The 24,630-nt window shown below is 34.6% G+C and overlaps 1 protein-coding gene across 4 annotated transcripts; it reads left to right on the top strand.

Moving 5' to 3' along the window:
- GUF1 (GTP binding elongation factor GUF1) lies at positions 1 to 23,771 on the top strand. 4 transcript variants are annotated; one of them, XM_044268203.1, is made up of 17 exons: positions 1 to 349; positions 2,444 to 2,555; positions 2,708 to 2,856; positions 3,122 to 3,202; positions 4,278 to 4,355; positions 5,723 to 5,806; positions 10,035 to 10,099; positions 11,039 to 11,242; positions 12,563 to 12,702; positions 13,428 to 13,551; positions 14,050 to 14,182; positions 15,188 to 15,331; positions 16,317 to 16,450; positions 19,500 to 19,601; positions 21,089 to 21,208; positions 22,749 to 22,785; positions 23,595 to 23,771. In XM_044268203.1, the coding sequence occupies exons 1-17, from the start codon at positions 185 to 187 to the stop codon at positions 23,730 to 23,732; spliced, it is 2,010 nt and encodes a 669-aa protein (XP_044124138.1). In that variant the 5' UTR covers positions 1 to 184; the 3' UTR covers positions 23,733 to 23,771. The 4 variants fall into 4 exon arrangements, 3 of the variants coding, with proteins under 3 accessions (XP_044124138.1, XP_044124137.1, XP_044124139.1); XM_044268202.1 differs by having other exon boundaries at positions 1 to 358; XM_044268204.1 differs by lacking the exon at positions 1 to 349 and adding an exon at positions 918 to 935.
- The last annotated feature ends 859 nt before the right edge of the window (positions 23,772 to 24,630 follow it).

Here is a 24,630-nt window from a genome sequence, read left to right as displayed (position 1 = left end):
TCGCGCCGCCGGAAGCTCTAGTTGGGCCGCAGCGGCCCCAGTAGTTTTTCTTCTCCCGCTGCGTAACGCTGGTTGCGTCTTTCTCGTGGACTCTTAGCGGCGGGCGTCTTTGCAAACTTGGGGCGCAGGCCATGGCGCCGAACTGTCTCGAGACCCTGTCCTGACGCCTCCGTAGCGCGGAGGGATGTGGACTCCTGTGGGTCGTGGCAGGTGGCACGGTCGCGCGCTCACGGTGTGGGCCGCCGCAGCTGCACATCGGGGGCTCCTGGAGCCTCGTCCCACGCCGACCCGTGAGGCTGCTGCCAAGTCCAGGACTCTCGACCGGCTCTACAGCTCTGCCGACCGCAAGGTGACCGCCGTGAGTCTCTGATTAACCGTGTTTTTAAAACTAGGGAGGGCGTTCCTTGCAAGAATGTAGGCTTCCTAGACGACGTGTGAATGCGGGTTGAGATTGCGTGGGGGAGGTAGAGCTAAGAGAGCGCCTCGCTCTCGGGTTTCTGGAGGCTCCACCGCTCCCCATGGTGACCTTGGGCAAGTCACTATTCGAGTTCACTGCCTTGTAATGTAATTGATTTACATTAACTTGTAAATAATTTATTGTTTACTGTTTACTAATTTACTAGTTTACTGTTTACCAATATTTATTAGTTACAAGTTACATTAACTTGTAACTAATTTATTGACTATGCGAGGCACTGATGCAGGGGTTTTGCATGTTTTTAATTCTCTTAAAAGCCTGCTGAAGAGGCTAGTGTAACCTCCATTTTCCTGCAGCTTACTAGCTCTGTGGCCTGGGGAAGCTACTTGAACGTCCTGTAACTTTTTTTCAGTGGTAAATGAGTGAGATAAGAATAAAAGAATGGCTCTTCATGAGGATGGTAACTACGTAAGGAATAAGACTTTTTAGTCCATATCTAGAATGGAAGACGTGCTGGGTATGCTTTAGCTTCTGTTTCTTATTGATTTTAAGTGATCCAAAGCAAACTTGTTTTCTGAGTGTTCTTGTGGTGGAGAAGGTGAGGAATTCAGCAACTTTTTAAAAACACACTATTTATTTACTAGGAAAAGATACAGTTTAGGCAGGAAAGTAGAGTAATTGAACACAAGTTAGGAGTACCTGGAAAAAAATAAGACTTAAAGTATGATAATGCCCTCTTCTAACATGCTTGTGGAATGTAAAATGGATTTATCTTGCAGTTCAAAGTTCTTAAAAGTGGTACAGTCCTGTGTATCTTTTTAATTGAATGGCAGTTGAAAGGGCAGTGTGGGAAATACACCGGGCAAACAAATCAGGTTTAGTTTTTAATCAGAATTTCTTTCAAATATAAGTTGCACTTTCATTGTCTGCTTTGTATTGGAACATTTATGAAAAGAAAACGTAAAGCCCCTGAGTATTCTGTATTTCATTGTAATTTTACTTTTTTTTTTTTCTTTTTAAGATTTTACTTATTAATTGACAGACACAGTGAGAGAGGGAACACAAGCTGGGGGAGTGGGAGAGGAATAAGCCGGCTTCCTGCTGAGCAAGGAGCCCAATGCCCAGCTCAGAGGCTGTTCCCAGCCTGATCCAGGCTGTTCGCAGGATCATTACATGACTGGAAGGCAGTCACTTAACAACTGAGCCACCCAGAAGCCCCAATAATTTTACTTTTTTAATGCTGATTAAAATAGATGGATTTGCTTGAAAAAATAAAATGTTTAGAGTACCCCAAAAGATGGCATATTCTACTTGAATAACCATTTTTAGCAGTTTGCAATGAGTCTACATAAAACATTAAAGAAGATGTATATAACTAAAAATCAGGAGTTACATTTTAAAATATTTTAAAATTTTGAATGATAAGAGGTTTTTTCCTTTTTTTTTTCTTTTTTCTTTTTTTTTTTGCTATCTTTTTTTCCCTCTCTCTTCAAAGAAGTTGCTAAATAACATAATTGTATCTGATTAAACTTTTGAAGATTCTATTAGAAGCACAGATTTTAAAATAGATTTGACTGCTGACTAAATGTGTGATGAGGACAAAGAATTTCCTTTTTTTCTTAAAATTTTTCTGTAGTTTTTTTTTTTTTTTTTTTTTGCTTCAAACAGTTTTATTAGACCAGGCACTCTAAGGCTGATCAGGAGTTCTAGGTATCTTGTGTTCTTCTTTCATGAAAATAAATTCATTTCCTCATTGGCCCTCTAAGTGGTGGAAATATTTATTAAGGACTCTTCTTTAGCGTGGTTGTCACCTTGACTGTGAAACTGATATATTTGATAAGTGTGGTTTTAATCATTTGCTTGTAATTAGAGTTTAGCCATACACCTTTTTATTGTCATAGGAATAATATAAATGTTATAACATGAAATGGTTTAGACTAAAGGAATAATCTTTGAATTAATATTCTTTTTTCATATAATGCAAAATGTATACTCATAAATGTTTTATTTTTCTTCCCTTTCTAGGAAAAAATTGACCTATCTAGATTCTCTGTTGAAAATATTAGAAATTTCAGTATAATTGCACATGTGGATCATGGCAAAAGTACTTTAGCTGACAGGCTCTTGGAACTAACAGGTATTTTCATTTTATGTTATATAGTTAATTGATGGCCATGAGTAATTAATCATCATTTTTACCATGATCTTTAAAATTTTGGTTTTAATTTTATATGTAATATTATATCTTTAAAAGCCGGTTGAAGTATCAATAAGTATTTCTCTTTATAGGCACAATTGATAAAACAAAAAATAATAAGCAGGTTCTTGATAAATTGCAAGTGGAACGAGAAAGAGGAATCACTGTTAAAGCCCAGACAGCATCTCTTTTCTATAATTGTGAAGGAAAGCAGTACCTTTTAAATCTCATTGATACACCAGTAAGTTTAATATTTTATCTCTCTTGTTAAGTCAGCCTTGTATGAATAGTGGGAAAAAATCCTTGTTCAGTTTTTGAACCGAACATAAACACTTTGCTCTTTGTTTTCTCAGTGTTATTATGTTTGAGTAATTGTTTCACAAGTAGAGGCTAAAAAAAGAAATGTACTAACTTTTTATCAAGAGGAGTCAGTAGATTTGCCATAATGCTTCTCCCTAAAAATATTACAGCTAACTTTAGAAATATCAATATTTTTTGTTTTTCAGGGCCATGTTGATTTTAGTTATGAAGTATCCAGATCACTCTCTGCTTGCCAGGGTGTTTTACTTGTGGTTGATGCAAATGAGGTAGGTACTTTTAATTTCATGTGGTGTGATACGCTCTAGATTATTTCAGGATATTTTCCTTAAAATGTATTTTGGAAATAGAATTTTTGTGTTTGAAAATAATAAGATTTATTGTATTATTTAAGCCAAAGCACATGATTTAGTCCTGGTACTTTGAATTTTATTGCACTAAAGCAGTCTGTGAAATTGACTAGTTCATATTTTAAACACTTTTAGCTGATCAGATGAATGAAGGGAATGTTGAAGTATATTATATTTACATTCATCCTACCAAATACTCATTTTTTAGTAGTTCTTTATTGGGCGTTTTAATATTAATTTTTAGCAGAACTGAAACCGAATCTATTTTGGAGGTTATTTTGGGTGATTTTAAGGTAATAATATTTTAAGTTTAAAGAAACATGTCAGTAACATTACCAGGTTCTTGTTTGGTATAAAGAGAACCATAAAAACATATTTGTTGGTGATATAAGACCTATTATGTACTATTAAACTAAGCTTTTGATATAATTACGTTTCTCACAAACTTTTAATTTAAAACCCAAGATAATTATTGTGTTAAACCTTCCTTGTTCCTGTCAGGGAAAGTTTATGTCTAGCTTATACACATAGTTCAGGGTTTTATAAACCACATCGTATGACTGTGTCCTTTAGTAGGCTTTCATGACCTTGAGGTTCATGTTTCACTTTTTTTTTGTCTCCAGTAATGCTCCCCAAAATGAAAGGAATTTTCACAAGGAATTAACCAGATTCATGGATAGGACAGATAGAAATTATTCTTGAAATCCAGTTGAAAGAACTAAGGTACAAAGGTTTTATCACTGTAAGATTACAGATCTAGTTAGCTAATGTGCCAGGACTAAAACACAAGTTTTCTGCAACTGATTATAATAGTATTTCTTGTTAGCCATTTTTCCTCTGTGGAAATACTTTATATATATTCATGGAAGTATAGATACTGTACTTTACTCTGTACCTCTCTTTTTGGTGAAGATGTATGGAGTAGCTTAAATTACAAGTTTTGTGATAAATGGTAGAATGGTCATATCAGTCTCTTCTGTCTTGATATTTTTAGGGTATTCAAGCGCAAACTGTAGCAAACTTCTTTCTTGCCTTTGAAGCACAGCTGTCGATAATTCCAGTTATAAACAAGGTAATTCTAGGGGTGCCTGGGTGGCTTAATTAGTTAAGCTTCTGCTTTCGGCGCAGGTCATGATCCCAGTGTCCTGTGATCGAGCCCCATATTGGGCTCCCTGCTTGGCGTGAATCCTGCTTCTCCCTCTCCCACTCCCCCTTCTTGTATCCCTCTCTTGCTGTGACTCTCTGTCAAATAAATAAATAAAATCATAAATAAATAAATAAATGAACAAGGTGATTTTTTTTTTTTAAAGATTTTGTTTATTTGACAGACAGAGATCACAAGTAGACAGAGAGGCAGGCAGAGAGAGATAGGGAAGCAGGGCCCCCGCTGAGCAGAGAGCCCGATGCGGGACTCGATCCCAGGACCCCGGGATCATGACAGGAGCCGAAGGCAGCGGCTTAACCCACTGACCCACCCAGGCGCCCCAACTAGGTGATTCTAATGAGACAACAATAATGTTTATTATTTTATTTTCTAAAAGTGAATTTGGTGTTTGACTATTAAATATACTAATTTTATATGAGGAATCTTCAATTATATATTAAATGTATTGGTAGGATTTATTTCTTTAAATTGCACATGATAGAGTTGCAACTCAAACTCCTGTATCCTTACATGTAGTTGAGAAGGCAGTCTCCCTGAATTGACATGGAGTGATTGAAGGCTGTTTCTTTAGGAAAGAAATATACGCACAGCAGCCAAAAAATTATGTTTATCACACTAAAACATATATTGGAAAAGAAAAAGCACTTAAGATCTTGGAGAAAACAGTGTAACATATGAAACTTAACAGTTAAGTACTAAGCTGAGTACTGTTGATACACCTTAGCTTTTATATTTTGAAATTAATAAAGAATCTTAATTTAAAAATCTTCATTATGGGGTGCCTGGGGGGCTCAGTCAGTTAAGTGTCTGATTCTTGATCTTAGTTCATTTGTGAGTTCAAGCCCTGCATTGGGCTCTGCTCAACATGGATGCCACTTTAAAAAACAAACAAACCAAAAAAAACTGCATTGCATTTAGTTGAATTTTTTTATAATGGAGTTAAGTTTAAATGAGGCATAGTTGTTTATGGTAAGACAGTTTGTTGTCTTAAGTTACATCTAACTTGTAAAATCAGTTTACGTGGTGTTGGTTGATATGTTGTTACTGAACTCTTCTGCCTTGAATTGTCTGCTCCCTAAAATTTTTGCATGCTCTGCTTTGCCTACCCTCTGTTTTTCAGTAGCCTTTCAGTAGCCATACTTGTTAAAATTATATTTCCTATGAAAAATAAAGGTATCAGTTATTATAGGTATGCTTTTGATTGTCTGAATGCTATTAATATGTAATACATTTTATTTTTACTGTGTTAAGACATAATGAATTTTTTTCTTAAGGTAGATCTGAAGAATGCTGATCCTGAAAGGGTTGAAAAGCAAATTGAAAAAGTGTTTGATATTCCAAGTGATGAATGTATTAAGGTAAAATACCCTTTTTCTTGAAGACATACTTTAAAAAATGTTGGGTATTGGCCTAAGTGAAATTTCATAGTATTTGATAGCCCATCGATATATAAAGTTTTCATAGTTTTACAAAGTTCTTTTTACTAATATTTCATTTGATCTTCACCAAAAATCCTTATTACATGGTTAGGACAGATAGGAATTATTTTTACAATCCAGTTGAAAGAACTAAGGCACAAAGGTTCTATCACTTTCTTAAGATTACAGAGCTGGTTAGCTAATGTGCCAGGACTAAAATGCAAGTCTTTGCACCTGATTACAGTAGTATTTCTTGTTAGTGTTTTGCCTCTGTGGAAATACTCTCTCTATATATTTATTTATTTAAAGGTCTGTTTATATTTATTTTACGGAGAGAGTATGCAAGAGTGGGGGTGGCAGGTGGAGGGAGAGAGAATCCTCAAGTATACTCCCTACTGAGTGCAGAGCCTGACTCAGGGCTCAGTCCCAAGATCGTGAGATCATGACCTAAGCCAAAATCAGGAGTCAGAGGCTCACCTGGCTGTGCCACCCCAGCATGCCTGAAATACTCTATTTAAAGAACAGATTCAGATTAATTACAAGGCATTTGTATGTATTAGTTTTGGAATTGACAAAGCTTTTTTTAATAATAGAACTAGATATAGTAATAATCTTAAACAACAGATTTTATTTATATCAAAGTTGATATTACCTTTATTTTTTTAAGATTTTCTTTATTCATGACAGACAGAGAGATAGAGAGAAGGAGGCAGAGGCAGAAGCAGGCTCCCTGCTGAGCAGAGAGCCCTATATGGGACTCGATCCCAGGACCCTGGGATCATGACCTGAGCCCAAGGCAGATGCTTAACCAACTGAGCCACCCAGGCACCCAAAGTTGATATTACTTCAAATTTGAATTTTTTAATTTACCTTTTAAATGGTGACTGGGTGTTGAATAGCCATGGCCAGACTGTACTGTGCTATGTTCTAAGTGTGTCAGTGCAACAGTATAGCATCAGCTTCCACTTCAGTCTCATTTGATTTTTTGAAAAAGCGAGTTTCAGATGATGAATTATTTTCTTTTGTTTAACTTTAACACAGTGGAGGATTACATACAACATGGTATTAACTGAAAAACTGTTTTTTTTTCCCCCCCCTTGGAGATAGATACACACATAGAGAATTTAATGGTTTTTATTACAAAGAGAGACCTCATTATAAAGCAGTCCTGGAATTATGGTTTCATAACTTGGGCTATGTTAAAATATAATGAACTATTCTGATTTTAATACATCTTTACAAAATTTATTCAGATACTTATTTGGAATGTGCCAGCTAGGGGCACAGCTGTGAACAGGCTAGATAAGACTGTGATATCATTGTGTTATGTTCTCCTTAGGGAGGCCGTCATTAAATGAGTAAAGAAAGAAGTAAGTGATTAAGTGTAGTAATTATTGAATAAGACAGGTATTATCAAGAAAATTCATTTAGCAGATTGTGTTGTTTTAGGTGGAGTATCATACTTAACTATAGAAAAGTAATTTTTTCTCAGATGCTATGATGCAGAGTAACTTAGGGTATCTCTGATGAACTGAGACTAAAATGAATGTTGGGAGAAACTTCCAAGAGGAGGAAAGAGCAAGTGTATAGGCTTGGCATGTTTAGCAAGGTTTGGCATGTTTAAGGATCAGAGCAGAGGCAAATTAGATGAGATGGCTTTGTAGGGATAGGCAGGAATCAGGTCATGCTGAGACTCTTGCTGTGCTGAAGTTTGAAAATGATTCTATGATAAAGGATTTTAAGGTAAGTGAGGAAAATAAACTGATCTGGTTGCCTTATAGAGAGTTCATTAGAAAACAATAAGAAGAGGTGAGGGGAAACTGGTTTGCAGTAATAGCTAAAGTGCTTATACAGGTGGCTAAGTATGTGATGCTGATGTTGGAGAAGTTGGCAGATTTGATGTTTATTTGGAGAGATAGGAAATATGGAGAGATAGGAAATAGATACTTGGATAGAAGAGATTTGGTGTGGGTTACATGTGAGGAAGTGAAATAAAGGGAAGAATCGGGTAGCTTTGGGTTTAAGCAAGTAGCTGCTACTAGATGAGGAGGAGTTGGAAAGGAAATGATATAGGAGAAAATAGAAAGCTTTGTTTTGTCTATTAGACATCCAAGTAGAGATACTGTATAAATTTTTTTTTTTTAAAGATTTTATTTATTTATTTGACAGAGAGAGATCACAAGCAGGCAGAGAGGCAGGCAGAGAGAGAGAGAAGGAAGCAGGCTCCCGGCTGAGCAGAGAGCCGGATGCGGGGCTTGATCCCAGGACCCTGCGATCATGACCTGAGCCGAAGGCAGTGGCCTAACCCACTGAGCCACCCAGGCACCCCAAGAGATACTGTATAAATCTTTAATTCAGACATTCATGGAGATAATTGTGGTCAGAGATAGATACTTAGGAGTTGTTAACATGTATGTGGTAAACAAATAGGGTTTCATAGGGAGAAGTGTAGAGAAAAGATCCTAAGAGTCAAACTACATTATTGTGAATTTGAGGGTGTTACAAGTAAGAACTAGAGAAGGATTTGAGTCGAATTCAGAATAAAAAGTATGGAAGGATTGAGTCTCCAGAGAAGGGGGAATAATTTCCAAATTATAGAAACCGCAAAGAGGTTATGAGTATAGATACAGATAGATTCATATATTTTGGATAAGGAAGTTTGTGATATTTTCTGTTTCCTTAAAGAAAATAACAGGCAAAGTCATCAACCAAGAGTGGACTGGCCAGAGGGGAAAATGTGTAGATTGAAAAAGAAGGTAGTGTGAAACACCTTACTGAGTGGTAATGTGAATTTACTATGGGTTGCATCTTGGGAAGTTAGGAAGTTTAACTGCACGTTCAGATGTGTGGACATGAATTCAGAGAAACTTTCCAGACCAGTTACTTGATTTTTCTCCAGTAATGTTGAGCCCTTTGTATTATGGGCACAGAAAAGACACTAGCTGGGGCACCTGGGTGCCTCAGTCAGTTAAGTGTTTGACTTTGACTCAGGTCATGATCTTGGGGTCTTGGGATCCAAACCTGTGTTGGGCTCTATGCTCTGCAGGGGGTCTGCTTCTCCCTCTGTCCCCCCTCCTCCCGCTTGTGCTCATTCACTCGCTCTTTCTCAAATTAATAAAGTCTTAAAAAAAAAAAAAAGGTAAGACACAGTGTTGGAAGCAGTCACAGTTGAGTTTTACCAACCTTATGATAGGGAGAGAATCGGTAGTGGTTGAACAGTGATTGTAAATAGTGGACCTCGGAGTTTCCGCTGGGAAAGGAAGGGGCATGGGGCTAATGGATAGTGAAAGGAGATAGTCCATTCAATGGTTTAGAGATGGGAACTTGAAGGATTGTTGCAAAGAAGGTACTGGAGTCTAGAGCAGAGAGTCTAGAAAACTAGAACTAACGAGTCTAGTTCTCGTTAGGGGGTATTTTTGCCTTGTAGAAAACATTTGGCAATATCTGGAGTTGATTTTTGTTGTTATACTGGGGAGTAGGTGCTATGGTCATCTTGTGGGTAGGTGACATGCCATAGATTCTGTTAAAAATCCCTTAAGACAGTTATCAGTCCAAACTGTCCGTAGTGCTGACTTGAGAAACTGATCCGGAGAGAGTTTAAAGGTCAAGAGGTGGTGTTTAGGAAATGGGTTTTAAAATCAAGATTTCAGAGATAGTCCAGCTATTAGTTATGACAAAGTTGAGTCATACCTGTGTTTTTTGAGTCTTCAGGCTTGCGCTCTCAGTGCGAGAACAATAGTAATATCCCTTGTAACTGCATGTGTGTTATCCACATATATTGTTTATTCTCTTTACACAACAGTCTTGAGATTTAGGAAAAACATGAATGTTCATTTATTAGATGGGGAACTTGAAGCTCAAATATGTATTGCTCAAGTCATACAGTCCATACAGAGTCATAACTGTTACTTAGGTGTTTTTAAACTCTTAAGACCACTGCTCTTTCATTACCGCAGTCAGAATGTTTTTGCAGTTTAATCCAAGAACCATAGACTCACCTAACTGTATTGGAAGGACATTTGTCAGTCTAGTATATGCTTTGTGCTTCCTTTTATTACTGTCTTCAAATTCATAACTGTTAGAATTCTTTCTTTTTTCTGATTATCCAGTCACCTGGATAGAAAAGTAGTCTTTAAATCCTTATTTTTTTAATATACTTTTTTTTTAGATATCTGCTAAACTTGGAACAAATGTTGAAAGAGTTCTTCAGGCAGTCATTGAAAGGATACCACCGTAAGTATTTTGCTATTTTTGTACTTTTTACTTATCTTTAATAGTACAAAGGCCATCAGTCTGATCTGTAATTTTAGATTAGACTATACCTGTGGTGAGTGATAATTATTTTTAGTTGTACATAGAAATCAAGTAGAGTATAGAAAAAGAAAGCAAACAAGGGTGATTGAGTTCTCTTCTTAATAATCATTGTAATAGGGGTACCTGAGTGGCTCAGTGGGTTAAAGCCTCTGCCTTTGGCTCAGGTCATGATCCCAGGGTGTTGGGATCCAGCCCCACATCCGGCTCTCTGCTCAGCGGGGAGCCTGTTTCCCCTCTCTCTGTCTCTTCCTGCCTCTCTGCCTACTTGTGATCTCTGTCTGTCAAATAAATAAATAAAATCTTAAAAAATAATAATAATAATCATTGTAATAGGGGCACCTGGATGGCTCAGTGGGTTGAGCCTCTGCCTTTGGCTCGGGTCATGGTCTCGGGGTCCTGGGATCGAGCCCATGTTGGGCGCTCTGCTCAGCGGGAGCCTGCTTCCCCCTCTCTGCCTGCCTCTCTACCTGCTTGTGATCTTTTTCTCCATCAAATAAATAAATAAAATCTTAAAAAAAAATCATTGTAATAAAGAGACTTGAATAAATTAGCAGTTATTGTGTTTTAATACTGAATAAATGTATTTCATCAGTTTCATAAATCATCTTAAAACATTTAATTAAACTCAAGGTTGAAATAAAATTAATATAAAAATAGGCATTATACTTTTTTGGTATATGTGCTGCCGAAGCGAGCACGGCATTATACTTTTTTGGAAGATATTTTTATTTTGGCTGTCACTTATTAGCCTTTCTTAGGTACTAGAATAAATTAAGCATAATAATATTTAAATAATAGTCATTTTATTAAGAGTTTAATTAATTATATGTACATTTTCTTTTTACTTATTTTTAATAGTCCTAAAGTGCATCGCAAAAATCCCCTCAAAGCTTTGGTGTTTGATTCCACATTTGACCAGTATAGGGGTGTGATAGCCAATGTAGCATTATTTGATGGAGTGGTTTCCAAAGGAGATAAAATTGTATCTGCACATACTAAAAAGACATATGAAGTTAATGAAGTAGGAGTTCTGAATCCTAATGAGCAGCCAACACATAAACTGTAAGTAATCTGCAGTAGTAATTAAAATAGATTTGTATGTGTTGCAGTTTCTGCCTTTCTCAGCTTGGTATGCTTAGAATGATCCCAGTTTTGTAAGTCAGAGAAGAAAAACCCAAACTGATAATTTAATGCACCTAAATATTAAATGTTCTTGCAAAAGGAATCTCATGTGTGAAGGACAGTATAAATTTGATATATTTTTATTCCTTTTGACTAGTCATAACAAATTTTATGATCTGCTGTATTTGATGAGCCAGTGAAAGAGATGGTTCTGTCACCATCCAAATCATACTGGGTATCAATTTTGATATTTAATTTTTTTATAATTAGATTTTTCAACACAAAAGTAGTGAAGACAATTTGGTAATTTTTTCCTTTTGTATGGAATTCATTGTAAAACTTTGTTTAAAATCCATGGCACATGGGGTTAGTAAGGTCGTGTGTATTAGAAAAACTGAATTCTGAGTTCACTGACAAATACAGAGTGCCTGCTCCATCAGTACTGAAAGGTACTGATGAGATAAATCATCTGGCATATACCAGGAGCATTCTAAGGTCTTTGTTTCCTCATCTGTAAAAATTAAGTAGTGACCATATAGGTCACACTTGATAGTTTGATGCTTGTTTAAAACCAGCACTATTTTGCTCAAAACATTTTTTATTTAATAGAGTCATAAAGTCTATTTTAATTTTACTCAAAAGATTTCTGAACTCTGTATTCCATCATGTAGTGCATACATTGACCATTACTGTATTTTCACTTTTAGATTTTGATACCTTATCCTAAACGTAAATTAGTTTATCATGTAGGAAATTTGCTTAAAAAAAAAAAAAAAACTAAGCTAAAACTCTGAAATCTTGGGATATGCTCTTTTCATACAAGAGAAACATCAAATTGGTGCCAGATTTGTTTAGAGTTCACATTTTTCTGCTTGGTTTTAAAAATTTATTTTTTTTAGAGCACATTAGTGACACAATTCATTAATAAAATAGTGTTTTGCACTTCAAGAAGTTATTTTGTGTTTCTGCGCTTAGTTTTACTTTGTTTACATTATATTTAGAAGCTGTTGTTTAATATGCAGAGGTGGGCAGATCATGAGGAAGGCCATAGACTTGTGTTTTAGAGGTCCTTGATAATGGACTGTAAGGCATGGTATGTTCTTTTGCTGACAGTTTAGTGTTGAAAATTGATACGTAATACTTACTTTGAATTAGATGAGGTTTTCTTTGGAAAATATAATAATTTCTGGGAAGGGTAATTGTGAGTATGCACTTGAAACATTAAAGCAGTAAATATTTCCGTATAATAATTTTATTTAGATATGCAGGACAGGTGGGCTATCTGATTGCTGGGATGAAAGATGTCACTGAAGCACAAATAGGAGATACATTATATTTACATAAACAACCAGTGGAGCCCTTGCCTGGGTTTAAATCAGCGAAACCAATGGTATTTGCAGGTGAGGAGCTCACAAATGCAGGATGAGGGCCAACTTATTATGTAAATTGAAATAAGAATCATTAGAAATACTCATTTTAAATAACCGCTAATTCCAAAATATTCTATTTCTTTTAGTTTTTTTGTGTGCTATTTATGTATCAGTTAATTTCATATGTATAGTGCAACTTTATGTGGGAGATCATTTCCTACTTTTTTTTAATCACTTGTCAGAAAGTATAAGCTCTTAAACGAGTTCTCTGGTATTTAAAAGAACATAGATTTTCTTTGTTTCACTAGAGAGTAAATCATTGCATTTGGAATATTTTTTTAGTTAGGATGTTTTCATTACTAATTGTCAGTGGACATTTACTGACTGCCTTTCTGTTAGTTGGACTTTGTTTAATATTGTACAGTACTGGTGTAGGCATGGCAGAGGATAGTGTTACCTCATATGCACGACTTCACAACCTTTTACTGTGTGATGTTAAAGACATTTGGAAACGGAAGGCTTGATTGAAGGTCATCAAGTTGCTCTGTGCTGGATATCTAGCACTGCTTTTCTCCCTTTGTTTGTGTCACTGGGAAGTATGAAGTTTGTTTACTCCCACGTTAGGCAAAGTCAGTAATTTGAGTTTTGGAGGATGTGAGAGATGAGGATGATTAATTTTGATCCTGGAAGCTTCGTATATTTATTTTTAGGCAGATTTTTTCACATGTGATAATTAGAAATCGTTGTGTCCTCAGGAATGTACCCTATAGACCAATCTGAATATAATAACCTGAAGAGTGCTGTAGAAAAGTTGACTATAAATGATTCCAGTGTGACAGTTCATCGGGATAGTAGCCTTGCCTTAGGTGCTGGCTGGAGGTAAGACTCTTTTCTCTGTAGGATCAAATTTTTATTGAAAAGTGAAGTTTAAGTGGTTCATTGGTCCTGAACATTTCATCTCTGAAGATAAGTTCTTAATAGTGTAAAGTGAACCAAAATAAATATCTGCCTGTTTCACATTGTATTCATACTCTATGGGTAAACTTTATGGCAATTTTAAATAGAATTCCAATAGAAATTTTTTTTTGAAATTTTCAATCCTATTTAATGAAGTTCTGTTAGCATTTTATTATGTGAATTGTTTGAATGACCTTTTTTTTTGGATTGCCTTTCGATTCTACCCATCCCCCACAAAATAATATTCTATTATTTATAATTTTTTATAATACTATAATACATAAATATATAGTATATAAATATATAGTATATAAACAATATATACATAATATAGTATTATAGTCTGTAACACTATATTCATCAAAGAAGCCGGAGCCCATGAGACATAAACATTTTGGAGTTTGCCTTTTTCTCCCCCAGGTTGGGATTTCTTGGACTTTTGCATATGGAAGTTTTCAACCAGCGACTGGAGCAAGAATATAATGCTTCTGTAATTTTGACAACCCCAACTGTTCCATATAAAGCTGTTCTTTCATCAACAAAATTGATAAAGGTACTATTGTGAACCAGCATACAAGGGAAAACTAAATAAGTGTGTGTCTATATATGCAGAACGCAGGAGAAACTTTTTAGTACACCATTACCTGACTAGCTTTTACATGAAATATTTCTTATTAGTAGCATTAAAAATTGAATTATTTAATGACTAATGATGAAGAAGCCACTTGAGAACTAATTTATGCAGTATTTTTCTTAACCTGATAGAAATCTATATATTGTCGATACTATCCTGTTACTGAGAGTAAAACGTAGAATCATTGATTATCTGTCTAAATCCAGTACAGAAATTAAGAATATAATTTGGTCGTAAGTAGTTTATCTTAATGAAAGGTGAAGTATTCATGGCTATAGGAAATTTTAGACTTCAAGGTAGTGATAGAGACAGTATTGTATTCTATCTGAATGGCAGTCTCTTCATTTTAAACAAATTTTAACTTTGGCATCTGTAAATATTTTCCAACAAAATGAACTTAGGAAACTAATGGTAATGCCTTATAAGGGTACTTTTACATCATATTTTTTCTAAGTGGTACATAAGATGTGCTTAGTAGATGTCAATGAACGGGATACATTACTTACTAAAAATTGTTATTAAGGGGTTATGATTGTGGTTTTTAAAGTACAGAGCATGTTAGGGGTGCCTGGGTGGCTTAGAGGGGTAAAGCCTCTGCCTTCAGCTCAGGTCATCGTTCCAGGGTTCTGGGATGGAGCCTTGCATTGGGCTCTCTTCTCAGCAGGGAGCCTGCTTCCCCCTCTCTCTCTGCCTGCCTCTCTGCCTACTTGTGATCTCTGTCTGTCAAATCTTTAAAAAAAAAATAAAATACAATAAAATACAAAGCCTGTTAAGATAATAACTTAACCTTTAGGAATTCTTTTGATTTTATTAATTAAGCAAATGCAATTGTAATAAATTTTAACATTTTACTATAAATTAAAAGATTTTAAAGCATGGTAATTAAGACTTCCTTTTAGCTGTTGGTGTTTTTTTTATTTTTAGGAATACAGAGAAAAGGAAATTACAATTATCAATCCTGCACAATTCCCTGATAAATCAAAAGTAACAGAATATTTGGAACCAGTTGTTTTGGGTACAATTATCACACCAGATGAATATACTGGAAAAGTGATGATGCTTTGCCAGGTATAAGTGTGATACAGTTTAATATAAAAGTAAATTTTAGTCCTCTCTAACAGTGGTTTCCCACTTAGGTTTTTTTCTGGAAGTTTTCTCTCTGTAGAGCACATTGAATTTGTAAGAAATTTTCATAAAGATCTATATCTAATGTGTATATATATATACACACACACACACGTATGTATGTATATATATATATATATGTATGTGAGAGATGTAGGTATAGATACACTTCTAAAATAATTTTGATTTTAAATGAGAAAAATAGAACCAGAATTTTGGTCATCTGTGTTAATTTACTGACTTGAAATATTAGCCCACAGGAAAGAGATTTGATGCTTATTTATACTTACTAGCTCAAAGAACAATTTCTTTTAGCCTTTATAGTACTTGAAAGTGAGGATAGTTTGAAAGATTACTGTAATACTTGACACTTTTGACTAAAGGGTGGGTATTCCCTATTTTGCCTTAGTTTTTGCCACAATGTAATAAAGGACTTAATCCATAAATCATAGTCCTCAAAAAAACTATTTGAAGTACTCTGACATATATTGGAAAGCACTCTCAAATGATTACTAGTGGACTTAAATTTTAAGTCTGTAATCACAAACTAGAAAACTTGGGTCAGTTGCTTAATTTCTTGGGACTAAGTTTATTTGTAAAACAAGAAATCAGAACTTTGATGTTATCTGTGGTTAATTTGGTTTATCATTAAGTACTCTATAATTTTAAAAAGATAAAATTGTTAGATAAAGACAAAGGATTAAAAGCTTTGGTAATAAATACAATTAAAATATGAAATAGTTGTCTCTGTATTAAAAGTGTTATTTGCAAGTTTTTGTTAGACCATTAAATATTCCTTTATTTTGTCCACTGTTTATTAGGATTTGTAAGGAAATTTTAGGTTGGTAATTGACATCTTTCTATAGTCATTGTAAATCATTTCATCAATAGGTTATCATTAAACACATTTTTTTTTTTTCTTTTTTAGGCTCGAAGAGCAGTTCAGAAGAATATGATGTATATTGATCAAAATAGAGTTATGCTTAAATATCTCTTCCCTTTGAATGAAATTGTGGTGGATTTTTATGATTCTTTGAAATCCTTGTCTTCTGGATATGCTAGGTAAAAATTAAATTCAGATACCTGGATAATTCTTTTGAAATACTGACCAACATGAATATAAAAAGGCTTGAAGCAACCTTAAAAGTATTAGAGAGTACTCCTAATTTGCTTATGGAAGAATGAGTTCCTTTACTTCATAAAACTTTTAGCCTTCTTCTAATAAAAAAAATTATAGTGTCCTCTTCATGAAAGAGTATACTCCTCTGTCCATTAAAAATTATATGTAATTTCAAGAAGCTACTGTGATCTTAGTGGCACATTTGTATGGTGGCACATTGGATTCGTGTGTTATATAATCCTAGGAGCACCTGTATATATTTGGAAAACAGAAGTACATATTTAGTCTGTAAAAAATGCTACATGTGTCCCCATACCTGTGGACACTTTATTAACTCGGTCTTCCAGAATAAGTGGTCCACATTATGAAAACCATTGTCTAATCTCCAGGAGTGTATGGAGGAACAGCCTGATAGAAGTGAAGGAAGATTTAATACTAAGTAACAAAGAACTCCATGCATAGCATTTTTGGAGTATTTTATGTTGGGGTAAATAAGTCTAGTGCCCTTAATACCCTGAGATCTTAAGTTATTGGATAGCATATATTGGGATATTAAAGAAAGTATAAAATACGCTGGGAAAGTAGGGAAAATGAACATTCACGTCTGTAAAATACACATGCGCCTATGAGCATGTGCGGGCATATTGAATACTAACATTCAAAGAAAGATTTGTGTTCAAAGAACATGCTACAGTGATCTGGAAATTTAGCCTTATGAAATGGGTGTTAGATGAAAGAGTTATCATAATTGATACAAAGGAGTGTTCTTTTTGTTGTTTTTTTTTTTTTTTTTTGTATTGAGAAACTATTTTTTCTACCTTTTCAGCCAATTTTTTTCTTATGTGTCTTCTTTCAGACAAGAACATAAGCAAATAAGTGGCAGTGGGATTTAAAGTAGAACGAATTGAGGCAGCATGTCATTAAAACAGTTACTGTGGGGCGCCTGGATGGCTCAGTCAGGTAGGCATCTGCTTTCAGCTCAGGTCATGATCACAGGGTCCTGGGATTGAGCCCCGAGTCAGGCTCCTTGCTAAGCGGGAAGGCTACTTCTTCCTCTGCCTCTGGCTGCTGTTCTCCCCCCTGCTGTGCTCTCTCTCTCTGACAAATGAATAAAATCTTTAAACAAACAAAAATAAAAATTACTGTGGTTAAAAGAATAATTACTAAGCTGAGTGTTTATAAACATTTTTAACGAAGTCTGTCAATTGTATTTTGCATTTAGATATTTCTTTATGAGTTAAGTGGTCTTAAAATCTTTTAGCTTAGAAACTTAAACATACTTCAGATTAATGAAAAAACATATTTAATTTTGAACTATGTGAAAATAAAATAATGCCACCTTTCAGAATTGAGGTGATTCTTATGTTCGAGATGGATCTTTTTTACATGTAGTCAGTTCCTAAGAATAAACATGCATCATAGTCTATCTAGCCTAGCCATTGGCCTCTCCTGGACTTAGATAAGGAACAATTTCTCTTATACCAGGTGGCAAGAATCTTCTGCAGCTGGGTCAGAAGAATTCCTTTGTTATTTGAGTACTGTAGTGAGGCTGCTTCTCATACTTAACTTGATGCAACTGTTTGTCCTTAAGCCTGCATGTAGCCTTTTTGAGTCCTAAATGTGTTCCTGCATCCAGGGGTACAGTTGAATGAATAATCTGTGTTTTGAAAAGAGATTAGGTTTCCATTTGGCTGGCTTGGAAACAGAGACGTTTGCTTAAGGGTTTCTTTTGGAAAAAAATGAATGAAGAAATTCTAAAATTTTGGAGCACAGAGAATTTTAAAGTTGTAAACAGGTGAAATCTAGGGACTATGTCTAGATTTTATTTTTCTGCATATACTTAAGGTGATATCTTTCATATAGTAAATGCTTAATATTTATTTATTGAAAGGATTTTAGCAAAACTTTAGGTAATATGGTTTTTATGGTTTTAGAGAGTATTAGTATCAACTTATGACCTTTTGCTTTAGAAACCAAAAATTAGCAGCTCTAGGCATTCGTTTGTTTTAAAATTAAGACAGTTTAGGACTATATATGTTCTTATCCATAGTTTAAAAGATATGTAAGTATAATGAAAGTTTCTTTCTCACTAAACTTCCGTTTTGAGAGTTAAACCTGTTTTGATTAGCATTGTAAGCTTTTGCCATATTTTTTAATAGTAATAGCTGATGCTAATCAAGTGCTTTAAAGTGCTAAGCTAGGCTCTGTTTTAAACACTGTTTTTGTATTAGGTACTGTTTCAGTGCTTTACACGGATTAACTCATTTAATCCTCAAAAAAGCCCTGTGACGCTTTAAGCCGAAGAGTAGTGTAAGAAATCCAAAAATCTTATATAGTGACTATCAGTACCATAGCATTTATTTAACTGGTAATAGAAAGCTAAACAGAAATCCATACTTCCTGACTCTTGGAGAATGACATATTAATACATACTGTTGTCTGCAGCCAGCCAGCTCTTGGGAGGAAACATTGGGAAGAAGGTGACATTTGCCTTCTGTGTCCCATTTTCCTAGACTGGCTTACAAGTTTATTTTCTTTTCCCCTGTGAAGCATGTTTCCCTTGCGTTTGCCTTTCATTTTGTGAATGTGAAAAGATGAGGGAGTTTGTTCCTCACTGTGGTCATATAGATCCCGTTTATGTGAAATGTATATTTACTTTTTTGATAGATCTTTGGGTCAGGTATAAGAGAATGGGTAGAAAAAAAATTTTTTTTTTTAAGATTTTTAAAAATTTATTTATTGGACAGACAGAGATCACAAGTGGGCAGAGAGGCAGGCAGAGAGAGGGGGGAGGAAGCAGGCTCCCTGCCAAACAGAGAGTCCGATGTGGGGCTCGATCCCAGAACCCTGGGATCACGACCTGAGCCGAAGGCAGAGGCTCTGACCCACTGAGCCACCCAGGTGCCCCTAGAAAAAATGTTTTGCAAAGAAAAATAATACAGTCTTTTGGGAAGTATGTTTATCTATTACTTGGATGTTCTTTCTTGTTAGTTTTGATTACGAAGATGCGGGCTACCAGACTGCAGAACTTGTAAAAATGGATATTCTACTGAATGGAAATCCTGTAGAGGAGCTGGTAACTATTGTACACAAGTAAGTCGAATAGAAACTAATCATGGAATGTGAAAGTAACCACTTTTGACATGTTTTTATTTAATTATGGATTGCTTATTTTTATTTGACAGCTATATTTTGAAAACTTACAAGTAATTAAATTTGCTTGTACTGGGGCACCTGGGTGACTCAGTTGTTAAGCTGCTGCTTTCGGCTCACGTCATGATCCCAGGGTCCTGGGACTGAGCCCTGCATTGGGTTCCCTGCTTGGTGGGAAGCCTGCTTCTCCCTTTCCCACTCCCTCTGCTTGTGTTCCCCCTCTCGCTGCATCTTTCTCTGTCAAATAGATTAATAAAATCTTTAAAAAGAAAAAATTTCCTTGTACTAGTTTCTCTTTCCATTCTTTTTCCATACTGTTAAATGCGAAAGAATAGAATTGCAGTAGCTAAAAAGAAGAGTGTCTTGGAAAGAAATATTTCCCTCACCAGAGTAATGTAGAAGAAACGGTTTTAAACTTTATGATAGATTTAAAATTGAGAACAAAGTTTTTTTTTTTTTAAGAACAAGACTTTTTTATATTAATTTTATAATGAAAAATGAAATATCCTACATGTTCAGCCAATTGATAAAAATAAATAGTGGAGCACCTCTTTAATAATCCTGTTTAGCTATTAAAATTATACTATGAAATAATCTTAAGTGACATAAAAATGCCTATTAAATAAAAGGTTAGACATATATTCACTATGATTCAAAGTATAAAATATCAAACATGCAGGAAAATAATGGAAGGATTTTTTTTTTTTTTTTTTTTTTTTAAGATTTTATTTTTCTTTATTTATTTGACAGAGAGAGATCACAAGCAGGCAGAGAGGCAGGCAGAGAGAGAGAGAGAGGAGGAAGCAGGCTCCCTGCTAAGCAGAGAGCCCGATACGGGACTCGATCCCAGGACCCTGAGATCATGACCTGAGCCGAAGGCAGAGGCTCAACCCACTGAGCCACCCAGGTGCCCCAAGGATATATGTTTTTAACATAGACATTCTAAAATGTTTAACACTGGTTTTCTGTAGATGAAGGGAATGGCATCAATAATGGTTTTGTTTTTTTTTTGTTTTTTTTTATTTTATTTTATTTATTTATTTGAGAGAGAGTGAGTGAGAGAGAGCATGAGAGAGGAGAGGATCAGAGGGAGAAGCAGACTCCCCAAAGAGCTGGGAGCCTGATGTGGGACTCAATCCTGGAAGTCCAGGATCACGACCTGAGCCGAAGGCAGTCGGTCAACCAACTGAGCCACCCAGGCACCCAATAATGGTTTTTATATATGTTTTTCTACATTGCCTGTAATGGTCATAATGTTTTTGTAGTCAGAAAAGTCATATGATTCAGAGTAAGAGATGTTTATGACAGATGAATTCCATTTGAATCTTCTTAAGAACTCACCTTTACATTGATTATGCATATGGACTAGAAAGGTACTTTAAATGTTCATATTTATGATATGTAAATAGTTGCATTTTCTCTCTCAGAGACAAAGCACACTCTGTTGGCAAAGCCATATGTGAACGTCTTAAGGATTCTCTTCCTAGGCAGCTGTTTGAGATAGCAATTCAGGCTGCTGTTGGAAGTAAAATCATTGCAAGAGAAACGTGAGTTGAAATCATTTTTGTTCTTGTCTTAGAAATGGCAAATGGTTAGAAATGATAGGATTAGAACTGTATTATGAAATAATATTGAAAAATTTAACTTCACATTGGCCTAAACTTTGTTCCTACATGTAGAAATAAATACTAATCTGATTTTTAATTCCACTTAATTGATAATTGTTGATTTACTTAACACTTAGTGATATTATTTATAATAATATAATGGGCATGGGTTTGAGGAATTGCTTTATTTCCACTCAATTTACCGAATGACTACTGAATTTCCTGGGTAAGGTATGGCTTATAAACTAATAGCAACTGAAACTTAAGAAGTTTTGAGGGGAAAAAAAGGTTTTGGAGATACTCTTCCAAAAGATAAAACTAAATTATGGTTTTTACTTGAAGCACTTAATATCACTTTTCAGAACTACCCAATTTAGAGATTAGAGAGTTGACAGAGGAATGCTAAATGTTGAGTTTTGTATTGTAGATTGATTATGTGATCTGTAGCAGACATTGAAGATAGACTAATTTATGTAGAGAACTGGTCTTTTTGTATGAGAGATGTGATACACAAATCAGAACACGGAATAAGCTGCTCTACTAGTAACAGTAAGTGCAGGAAATATTGTGTAACATATTCCTTGGTTTCTGGAAAATCAGAAGTGTCCCCTAGCTGGAAATTGCCATTCAGTTGTAGTTTAAACCCAAACCTACATGTATCAGTAGTGGTGAAATTACAGCCACCATTTTACATAGTCATGGGACAAATTTTATGCCTATATTTGCAGTGAATTTCATTTCCTAAGGCAATTTAGTTTTAGTTAATTGTTTTGAATTTCATGAGTACCCAGAGATTGGGCAGAACATAGTTGATAACTAGGGAACATCCTGGAAAGCACAATTTAAAATAGCAAATAATTCCAACATGTGTGTTGAGGTAGAAGATACCTTAGAGGGAAAAAAAAATAGATTTTTGTATCTTAAAAGAAATACATATAAATGGAACTTTTTTAACTTTCTAAATTTCTTAGAAACACTGTAGAAATAGATTAGTTTGTATCTGTTTGGGTGGATATGTTAAAATTATTTAGTTTGCCCTGAAAAGGGCTTTATAAAAGAAAAATTTTTTTATATTCCTAGTCACTCTTAACCCACATGTGGTAGAGTTAGTAATGTGATAACCATTTTTCAATTTTTTGGAAGTAGTAGTGGTAAGAACAGTTTTAGGTTGAGCCAGAAATGCTGTTAGGATGTTATACTTACTCTTGAATTTGGCCTAAATCAAGACTACCCACAAGCCCTGATGTTTTTTATTCTTAATAAAATTTATGTTAATGTTCATGTTGAATCCATTTTCTGTTTTATGTCAAATACATAAAAATAGATGCAAGAGCATTTGAGCTATTTGTTTATGGCTGTTTTACTTCGGTATGACATGATTATTTAAATCTGCAAAGAGGAGATTGCTTTTGAAAATAAAATTCTTATGAAGAGTATATTGAAATGATAAAATTTTTATATAAAATTTCTTGTTTTACAGTGTGAAAGCTTATAGGAAAAACGTTTTGGCAAAATGTGTACGTATTTGCTTGTATTCTACTTTTTATTAATATATCTGTTTTCTTGAGTTTAAAGGGGGAGATATAAATATATTGGTTTCCATTGTTTTTATAATAACCATTTCATCTCTAGTTTTCTTTTTAAATAGTTATATCACAGCTTGACTGTTAATATATTCATTTTGATAACATTCTTACTTTTCCATCCTATTTATAAAAATTTCCTTTATATGAAGTACATATAATTTCCTTTATATGAAGTATTTTTGTAATAGTTATGATCAGGATAACATGTTTTATTGATCTAATTTATAAGGAGAAATTTTGAAGACAATGACTGTGTCTTACTCTGGGAAGAGTATGGCAATTTGAAATCTACCTCTCCTACATGGCTTTGCCGTTTGTGGTCTCCTCTATTAAAATTTCTTAACTCAGTTATGAGAAGTAAATGGTTAATGCTTTTTTAAATCCTTAGTGTGAGACTGGCACAGTTATGCCTGTGTGAATTTATTAGACGACGCCTATATGATCCAGAATTTTAAAACTTGAATCAGTAAGAGGCTTGATAATTATTCTTGACATGCATAACATGATGTTGGGTTTCCTTGGTGATCTTCATCTCCATCTAAAAAATATATAAACCCTTTATTATTCTTTGAGATGTTAAATTATGACCTGCTATGAGGGTGATTAGAAAAGTAACTTTGCAGATGTCTACCTCATGGGTAATAACTGTAAGCTTATTATAGTTCTATTGATGTCTGTTTGTACTTGTATGATTTTCTGTGGAGTGATTTGGACTTTCAATTTTTAAAAATATTTTTCAGTATGGTGGTGATATTACCCGAAAGATGAAACTTTTGAAGAGACAAGCAGAAGGGAAAAAAAAACTGAGGAAAATTGGCAACATTGAAGTTCCAAAAGATGCTTTCATAAAAGTTCTAAAAACACAATGTGATAAGTAATTGGTGGAAAAAAATACAGTGAATTTTCATAAATTAAAACTTGTGTGTCTTTTAATTTTTTTCATAATTTATATGTTGATGACAATGAAAACTATAAAATTTGCTGGTTGCTTTCTGGGTTTTTAGGTTTAAAGAACCTATTCGTTCTTTGAAAAGTAAGTAGTGGGTGGGTTAAGAACTTGGATTCTGAAGCCATATTGTCCAGTTTGACATTTCTGTTCCACCACTCACTAGAGCAAGGTAAATTATTACTTAACCTCTCTGTTTACTCTTTAGTGAAGTCAGGATTATGCTGTTATTTACCTCCATAGGTTGTTGTGAAGATTGTATCATATAGTATGTTTAAAATACTCAGTGTATGACACAGTAGTGTTTAGTGAATCTTAACTATTTTGTTTTCATGCACATTTTTTCTTACACTGAACGACCCCATAATTAAGATTCTATCTAATTCAAGTCTATGATATTTTCAGAATCCCCTAAGTATCAGTTTGTTTAGCTGCATAAATTTAGATTTATAGCAGTCAATTATTTAAAAAGTCAGTAGCGTTCTAGCTGAACATGTGCTGTCTACTTTTTGTTAAAACTTTTATAAATAAAAGTTTAATACACATCTAAATTAAAATAAGGGTAGGGGCTGTTAACATGAACATGCATTGGGTGCAAAGCAGTAGGTGTTTGGTGTTAGCAGTAGCTGTTATTAATAGCAATTTTAGTAATTATTGTCTAGATTTCATAGTTAAGACAAAGCTTTAGTTAACTTGATGTCACACAGCCAGTAAATGGCTGTCATGCTTCAAAGCATGTGTTCTTACCTCCACCGTTGGTGAACAAACCAGAGGGTAAATTGTATTACAATAATAAAGTTTAATACACATCTAAATTAAAATAAGGGTAG

Source organism: Neovison vison, chromosome 11, assembly GCF_020171115.1.
Source record: "Neovison vison isolate M4711 chromosome 11, ASM_NN_V1, whole genome shotgun sequence".
In the NCBI taxonomy this organism is placed as follows: Eukaryota; Metazoa; Chordata; class Mammalia; order Carnivora; family Mustelidae; genus Neogale; species Neogale vison.
Note: the sequence above shows the minus strand (reverse complement) of the source record. Positions and strands in the feature narration are given on the sequence as shown.